The sequence below is a fragment of the Paramisgurnus dabryanus genome, chromosome 20 (genome assembly GCF_030506205.2).
Source record: "Paramisgurnus dabryanus chromosome 20, PD_genome_1.1, whole genome shotgun sequence".
Lineage (NCBI taxonomy): Eukaryota > Metazoa > Chordata > Actinopteri > Cypriniformes > Cobitidae > Paramisgurnus > Paramisgurnus dabryanus.
In genome coordinates this window covers 19,272,503-19,281,975 of record NC_133356.1, presented here as the reverse complement: position 1 = coordinate 19,281,975, position 9,473 = coordinate 19,272,503, and the positions used below count along the sequence as shown (strand labels likewise).

The 9,473-nt window shown below is 35.3% G+C and overlaps 1 protein-coding gene across 1 annotated transcript; it reads left to right on the top strand.

The window, feature by feature from the left end:
• Positions 1-6,762: 6,762 nt before the first annotated feature.
• chchd1 (coiled-coil-helix-coiled-coil-helix domain containing 1) lies at positions 6,763-8,932 on the top strand. Its single transcript, XM_065296938.1, has 3 exons — positions 6,763-7,059; positions 7,627-7,745; positions 8,239-8,932. Exons 1-3 carry the CDS (start codon positions 6,921-6,923, stop codon positions 8,341-8,343), a joined length of 363 nt encoding a protein of 120 aa, XP_065153010.1. The 5' UTR covers positions 6,763-6,920; the 3' UTR covers positions 8,344-8,932.
• The last annotated feature ends 541 nt before the right edge of the window (positions 8,933-9,473 follow it).

Here is a 9,473-nt window from a genome sequence, read left to right as displayed (position 1 = left end):
AATTGTGTCATTAATGCATTTTGCACAACAACTGCATTATCCTAAAATTATAAAGTAACAACGAAAATGACATAAGCTATAGCCACGTGATTGGTTTAAAAAAATTGTAGATAAAATTATTAGAGGAACGCATATTGCATCAAATTTTACCTCATATGTGAACATGTGTGATTTCCGCGCCCCCGTGAACTCTGGCGAACTTTGGCGTTGTACCAAGATGAATCTAGCAATCTACTAATATAACGTCGAGACTGTCACATAAACCATACATTTTCTACACAGAAGAGGTTAACTGCACATTACCGTACTGGGGTTTGGAAATGTTGTGAGCGTTTACACGTTTTAATTCCTCAGATAGCAAAATGCAGCAGCAACAGCAAAGAGCTCGTGAGCGCGCTCAGAGCTAATGACGTATGCGACTGCGCTGTCTGCAGCGCCTGCCGCCAGAATAAAGTAACATGATCAAAACACTATCAAAACGGCGAAAATCTCCGAAAAGTGACAAGGATGCAGCACAGAATTGATAATATTGTGCAAATTAAACAGATTAAAAGTCAAATAACAGATTAATGGACGCTTCGTTGATTTTGAAGTTGCATTGAAAATCCATTTGGGTCAGTTGGTGGCCATGACGCCTCTGCAGGTTAGCTTTGAGTTTGACAGGCCTGAAAAAACTGATATTGTGGTTGACTACACAGAGTGGTAAACCAAAATGAAATGTTAATTTTGCAAGGCCGTGATGTATAAAGCTGACATATGTCATGTTACAGAATACAGATAATAAAGGAGAAGCAGCTTGTATGCAAAAGTGGCTACTTTTATATATAAATAATTTAATTTAATTTAACATTTTTGAACTTTCTTACTCATAGAATTCCATTGTTATCCACCTAATACATGTTAATAATTTATTAATCAACACCATTCCTGCATCCATGGTAAGAACCGGTTAGTCTACAAACAGGTTTGGGAAGGACAATTTTGCATCTCTAGTTCACCTAACCTGTACTTATTTGGACTGTTAGAGCTCTGTGGCTATACTGCACTGAAGCGGGTGTTTATAATATAAACCCCAAAATCAGCGAACGTCAAGAACAAGAAAACGGAAACAATAATCAGACAGAGACGCGCGATATACATAACAACACAAAGACCATGTTTAAATTTCAGTGTTTTGGCTAGAAATACCAACTTGTTCAACATTATATGCACTGTAAAAAATCAACTCAGATTTACAAGTCATTTTAACTTACTATTATTAATCTTGACTAGAGATGAGTTGTTATAACTTATCAAATAAAGTTTACTTTTTTCAACTATATTTTATAAGTTATAACAACTCATCTGTAGTTATAACAACTAGATAATAGTAAGATATAATAGTAAGTTGAAATGACAATTTAAGGAAGCAAATAATATTTAAAGTGTATAGGGACAACTTCATGGAAAGATTTATCTCACAATGTGTCAAGCTCTGATAAAACTGCTAGATTCATTTTCTTTTCTAGACGTTCGGTATGTATATTCTATTTAATGGGAATAGCTGTCATGGGCACAGTGACAAGACTAGCTTGTTTAAACTGATGTCAACATGGAAAAGTACTCAAGGCTGAATAGGAATTATTAAATGATACATTATACATAATACCAATGATGCAAGAGAATCGCAGTCTTGCAGAGGAATAAGTCAGAAGATGCATGGTAGAGATGGGGTCATTGCTTTACAGGATGCATTGTTGATCAGACAGACTTCATTAGCTAATGGATCTGCCTTGCATTAATCAATTCCAGACAGTTCTCCCAGGGACCAGACTTTGTCTTTCCTCCTCTCTGCTCCCCTCTTTTCTCTTCTGTCGGTTGGTCTCTCTCTGTCTCTCTCTCTCTGTCTCTCTCTCTGTCTCTCTCTCTCTCTCTCTCTCTCTCTCTCTCTCTCTGTCTCTCTCTCTGTCTCTCTCTCTCTCTCTCTCTCTCTCTCTCTCTCTCTCTCTCTCACACACACATACACATTTTCATTCATATTCCCAATGGACGAATACCCCTAATTTCTTCTCGCCCTGTATTGAAATATTGCCTGATGTTGTCTACCATATACGTGTAAAATTAAGCACTGCGAAAATACTTCCATAAGCCAACAAGGTGTCCTGGCAAGTGAGAAAAAATATTTTTTATGTAGCATTGTAGAGTAGCACAATAATCTTCTACAGTAATAACCAGTATTCATCACTGAGCAACGCCTCTGAATGTTCTGTGTTTGGCAGATGGGGTGTCATGGTTGTTCTGCAGGGGTTCAGCAGAAAAATCCCTAGTGTCTATCAGAGCTACATTATGTGCCATCTAAAAAAAACACACACACCATGACATCTCATCAAACATTCATCATTCTCATACGCTCAGGGAGCTTCTGCTCTCCTCTGGGACTTCTTTCATTATCATAACAGACTTACACCGAACAATAAAAAACTTAATGAGAAGATCATATTCATGAGATTGCTTTGATTAAATTGAGTGGAGAGAAATATATTATATCAGATTATATAAAATTAACAGTATGCAAGAAGACTCAGACACGATCATCAAGAGGATTAGGAGAAATGTTAATGATTTAGAAAATTTAAATAAATAAGAAAGCAAGATCAAATTATTATCAGACCTACTTTAACTGTTCTACATTTGGGTCACAGAGTTTTTTAATTTAAATTCTATAAAGCAGAAATGTATTGTTTTCTGTTATTGTTAACTTTAGTAATCTTTTGTCACTTTTAAATCCTCAAAGTGTTAATTCTACTTTCCCTTATACAGAGTAAGGATAAAATATTAAACCTTTGAATCATTTTAGTGTTACAGAACCATTGAACCCAGCCTAAACTTGGAATGAGCAATTCATATTTAATTATATAAATGTTCTAAAATAAGGATTTGTTAATTTTACAGTAATAATGCTGTGAAAACTACAGAAATTTGTTACAGTGTATCTAGGAAATGTCTATAGTTTGATAACCACAGTAACCATACTGCCACACAAAGCGCAGTAACTACGCATTTGGTCAAAAATGAGTAAAGGGTTTAAATGGGCTTGTGACAAAGTCTCCTGGTTCAATTTTGTCCCATTTCAGAGAAATGCGTGTGCCAAAATTGCAATAACATGTTTGACTGGCTGGTGAAAAAGGGCATTTTTCTCTTTTAGTGTTTGCATATTTACTGCACTTAGCTTTTGGAGGGCAGCATAGTAATCACTAAATTCAGTAAAAAAAAAAAACATTATATGTGTCCCTGGACAATATAATATATAAATATATATATTTAAATGTTTTAATTCCCATATAGTATCTAGAATCAGCTATGCATGGCTCTTTCTCAAGGGTATTTTTCCTCCTACTTTTTCCTCCTAACTAAAAAAAGCTGAGAGTTTTTTTCTCCTAGGAGTTTTTTTCAACCCCTGACATTGGCTTAACTTAGCATAGTTGTCCATTGATTTTTTTTGTGTGTGTGTGTGTTTTCTCCTGTATTTACTAATGTAAAGCTGCTTTAAAACAATTAAACAATTGTGAAAAGCGTTATATTGAATTGAATTCAATTGAATAAGAGTAAAAAAAATTATACATTATAACAAATACATCATCTGAAAGTTGAAAGTTAAAAAAACAGCTTTCCATTGATTTGTTAGGATAGGACAATGTTTGGAAGTGATACAACTAAAAATCTGGAATCTGTGGGTGCAAAAAATCAAAATATTGAGAAAATCGACATTAAAGTTGCCCAAATGAAGTCCTTAGCAACTCCATCCGCATTTTGGCATAAAAGAAAAAGCAATAATTTTGACTCGTACAATGTATTGTTGGCTATTGCTACAAATATACCCGTGCTAAGACTGGTTTTGTGGTCCAATGTCACATTTGTTATAATATATAACATTGTCCTTTATGGTTTGATTTTAGAGCAGTGTTTTTAACCCTGCCCTGCATCAGAAATCATGATATACTGCATACTGTTCATAAAGCATTAGAAAAAATAGATAGTCTCTTTATAACAGTATGTATAAGTGCAGCATACATTCCAGACCATGCTTTCATTGTCATGTGACCCTTTTGTTTACTTAGCTACATTCTTAAAAAATAAGCGTGATACAATAGCTTCTTTACAATGATGCCATAAAAGAACCATATTTGGTTCCCCAAAGAACTGCAGTTCAGTCAAAGGCTTTTAAAAGATTACATTTATTTTACCTGTATTTTTTTTAAAGCCATGATGTACTAACAACAAACATAAAACTAATTTACTTAAGTGCAGTTCAACCATGCAAAAGAAATTTCCAATGTTTCATTCTGATTTTTACATACTATAGTTGGGAGTTATATAGTTCAGACTTGTGTTCTACTTTGCAATAAAGTGCAGTGCTGTGGTCACCAGGATTGAGAACCACTAATGTAAAGCATAACTTGTGTATAGACTTGGAAATCACTTAAATAATGTAATTCATACATCTATTCTGATGTGTTTTAACAAGTGCCTTAACCTAGATTGTAACAGGGATCATGTGAGGAAAAAGAGATGCATTCTTGAAGGGTCACTTTATGGAGCAGTTTGGGTCACAAACCCTCTGTAACCCTGTGAGACAATGAGGCAGGAAAATGTCATGACCTCTGGCTGGTTTGGTTTGTTTGTGCAGTGTATGCAGTCCATTGGAGACAAACAGATGAGCCTAGGACATCTACTATACAAATATATAATAAAGTTATTTTATTATATTGATTTCAGTTAAATTGAAAGCATATAAATTAAGGAAGATATTTCTCTAAAATAACTTATGAAAGAGCAAATGCACAAAGCGTGTCCATTGACCAATAGCCCAGACTTAGTGCTTAAAAATCAGCTTTGGCAGGGTTGCTGAATAAAGCTTGAAATTAATTGTTTAAGTGAATGATTTGTGAGCTTAAAGAATGCAGTCTCACCAAAAGGAAGAAAAAGTCTTGGAACAAACTTTCTGTGTACACGCCATTGACTTGAGTTCAGTCAAGCAAACAGAAGCAGGGAAGGTCAGAGATCAGGGAGAGACATCTTTGTCTCTTTAGTATTGTCCATGTCAACAGATTCTGCTGGCCCATCAAAAACAATTACAGACAAAAACAACTCAATTCTTAGCTCAGAGTTAAACTTACATTTCCCATGCCACAATTCAATTTCATTATAATCATATGATTGCTATTTTCATGTATTTCACTATACATTGTAATCCTGGACTGCAGTTATAAGTCGTATAGGTATATTTGTAGCAATAACACATTATTGTAGCAAACAATACAGTGTAAGGGTCAAAATTATAGATTTTTTTTATGTCAAAATCATGAGGATATTAAAATTATGTTTCATGAAGATATTTTAGAAATTTGCTACGGTAAATATATCAAAGTGTATTTATCATTACTAACATGTGTTGTTAAGGACTTAATTTGGACAACTTTAAAGGCTGTACATTTTTTGAACGGTACATTTACTTCACTTATAATCCTGAACATTCCCAGAACACTTCCCTAATCTAAACATTTGAACAAAGTGCAAAAGACAGCTTATGATTCTAATATTTGTTCCAGCTGGCTTTTACACAGCGTCCCCTTATAACATGCAGGAACAAAGTCAGAATACCAAAGCAGATCTGAGTTTAGCTTTTATGCAGTGGAATGCATGGACCTCCTAAGGAAACCTGTGGGGAGAAATAATGGGAAAATTTGTCAGAATATAAGATTTCATACCACTATGTTGCTTCACTCACTACGATAAAAGATTGTGTAGCCTGATACACCCTTATTTTTATGTTCACTGGCTGTCATATGTTGTCATAATTTGACAATGAATATTTACAGTACGCAAAAACCTTTCTACTGAAAAAATGTGCTGAGTACAAATCTGTATCACTATTGCATGATTTACAACCAGCCAACCTTATCTTAATCTGTCAAAATCTATCACCCTTCAAAAACAAAGCTTGATCGAAGTCACCACAACTGCAGGAGATAACGGAAAACAATTAATTAATGTTTGTTTTTATTGCTCGGGAGTTAAGGACTACAGGTAATATTTGATTATAAGCTTAATTTATTTTCACACACATTTAATTGAGGGCCAACTACTTCTTGTGTAGCTTTGGGATGTATTTTACTTCACTGTTTTTTGATGTTTAATTTGGTCAAATCCACAAAAAATCTCATTCTAAAATTGTACAAAAAAAAAACACTATGGCAGTGTTGTTAATTATGAAGAACACTGGATTTCTTTTCATTCCTTGTTAAATTTGTTCCGGCTTGTCTTGCAATGTCACCGCACCCTGCTGTGTGTCCTGGTTAAAACCTTTACTGGAAAACCTGCATCACCCAAAGGCATCCTGTCCTGATGTTTACAATTTCCTATCCTTTACTTTGCAAATGGTTTGGAAAAAGTAGAATGAATTGACCACAGCAACATGATGCTGTAATGCAAAATTAATGTGGAAATTAAAATGAGTGCGAGAATTAATTTAATGAATTGCATTCACAAAAAAGGACTTTTACTCTAACGCAAACAATTGCACAATTTATTCATACTAATTAATGTTTTTTCTAAATGTAGTATTTGTAAACATGATATGTGTAAATATATATATTTATGTACGCATGATTGATAACTTTGAACCTTGTAGGTATCTCGGTATTTGTGCAGATTTGGACAGGCCCTACGAAACACAAATCACGACACTTTTACGACATTTGCAGCGGTTGTAACCATGACAACAGTTAGTCACCGCTCCGCTTCCGCTCCAACATGGCGACTTGCATGTAAGGACGTAAAGGAGCAGACGACAGTGAAGTTTTATTGAGTTTCCTCATTATTTTTGTTATAAAGTTACATTAGATCATTTGGATTGAGTGTTTTTGATAGTAACATAAGCAATGGCGATGCAGAGTGGAAATTTGATTCAAGAGAAGGTGGCGAAACTCTTGAGCAGACAGCATGGCAGACCCGTGCTGAGACCCATCAAACCTCTGGCACTGAAGAATGAGGTCGCCAACCGCAGATTGAGGAAAGGAGGTTAGAGATTTAATGTGCTAACCGTTATCATACACAACAAGCAATCCTGTAGCTAATCTAGACTAACAGTTAGAGCATTGAGTTAGCAACGCAAAGGTCATATAACGTTAGCCTACTGTAAGACAAGTGTATCAAGAGTATATTTGTCTGATCGCCGATATACTTTAAATTCCTTATTTTACTGATTTACGAAGTGTATTTGTTTTGTGCATATTTGTAAAAAAATTGTGAATAATACTTTGAATACAACTGTATAGTGACGGTGTAAGCATATTTGTTTACATTATGGTCACTGAACATCTAATACAGATTGTCATACTTCGCTTTAATGCCATTTTAATCACTTTAGATAAAATGTCCTCCAAATACGTCAATGTAAAGTATGCATTCTGATTGGCTAAACATAACTTGCTTGAATTAAAATTATGCTTGCTAAATGGGACAGGAGAGGTCACATTGTTCACTTCAAGGTCATCTAGGTGTCTGTAGTCATGTACAGTTTGTCTTTTATTATAAAACGTATTTTTTTTAAATATGCATGCCTTATGACATGCTCTTTGTTTACAGAGGCCACATGTGTTACGGAGATGTCATTACTGATGGCTTGTTGGAAACAGAACGACTTTAACAACACAGTCTGCTCTAAAGAAGTTTCAACTTTCTACACATGTGTAGAAAAGACCCAGGTACTGCACATGTGCAACCTCAATCCTCAGATCTCCGGAAATCCTCATTAACCCACCCTGCTGATTTGGAGTTAAAATGAGACGTCTTCAATAGCCTTCATTAAACATGTTTTTGATGAATACACAGGAATGGATAATTAAGACAATGACCTAATTTTTGTCTGCTGTTTCCTGGTTATGGCAGAGACATAACAAACACTTCTCACTTCCCAATGCTGTTTCCTGCTAGACCTCTAGCAGTCTTTTTTTACTCGCTCGCTCATCTGTTGGTGTTATGTTAACAGTATCCTCACGCATCTAGCAAGATCATGTTTCTGAAACATCTGTTTAGTCTTTTTGTAGCTTTGTGGCTCGTTAACACCTTTTTTTGCAGATACAATGGAATACGTATTTCGTTATAATTATTAGACTTTTCAGACATTCATCAGTTAATAAGATAAAAATGTGTAGTAAATTACAACATTTTTTTTATATTTCCTGATTTCACTTTCAGATGCAGAACAAGGCTGCTGGAAAGCAGGGAGGTCAGGGTCGACTTTCACCAAAGGAAGCAACCATCTTATTGAAACGACATCCTAACCTGGGCAGTGAAATCTAGCTCAGGCAAGGAATGGACACCTTTATTATATGTGCTATATAGATGGGGACTTTGTGCAGAGTGCAGGGCTGGGATTAACTGGCCCAGCCGACTGATGAGATCAGGGGGTGTCAAAGAATAAAAACTGTGTCACTCAAGAGACTCAAACTCTGGCCAAAATAATCTGTCACAACAACAGTTCACAAAGCAAATGAGCTGCATTCACAAGGTTGTGAAGGCTCTTCGGCTGATTGCTTAATTTTACTGTCACCCATATGCCCCATCCCATTAAAGAAAGAATTGCTTTTCAACTCAAGTTGATAGCACCACACACAATACTTTTGAGAGCTTGTAATTTATGCCGTCGCTTGTGGAAATCCTTTTATTATTGTCTGCCTGTACCGACATCACTTCCTGAGATTAATTTATATCGGCGACCTTTTCTGTTTCTCTCATGTGTAACAGGCTTTGGCCATTTTTCATTATCAGAAAATAGAGAACATAACAAAACTGCTCAGTTGTGGATAATGTTACATGCCAGGACTAAGTGCATCAGATGTGGCCATCAAACCTTTGCAATAAAGATTGGAATATCTTTTTTATTTAATTACTTTAAATGCATTTTTGTGCTCTTATATGTTCTGTGTTTTCCAATTTAGTTAAACTTCATGCCCTCGAATGGGTTTAGTTCTCATAATGTAATTTAACCATGGCTATTTCATCCTGTGACAAAATTGCCCACCATTTCCTTAGGCTGTTTATCTACAAAGTAATGTGTCTAGACCCCAAAGGAAATGCCGTCTACTGTCTAAAATCTGCTTAATCAAGACCTTGTAAACTTTGCTGCTGTTGAAAAATGAATGACAGGACAGATTTTAAAAAATGCGTAACAATGGTTTGCCAAAAATACTGTATGATCTGGAAAAAGACTGAAATAGCTACGGTTAACACAGACCATCTGTATGACTCTTGGTCTTCATTTAAAATACTTCACGGTGACTGTCTTTAGGATCTTTTACTTGTGATGCATAAATCAACCTGATACATTTCGTATTGTATTTCCAGTAAGCCGTTCCAGCGTTAATTTTAAGCATATTCTGTATATAAACCAGATTTGCACCCCAAGAAGAGACTGGGCCAATTCCAAGCAA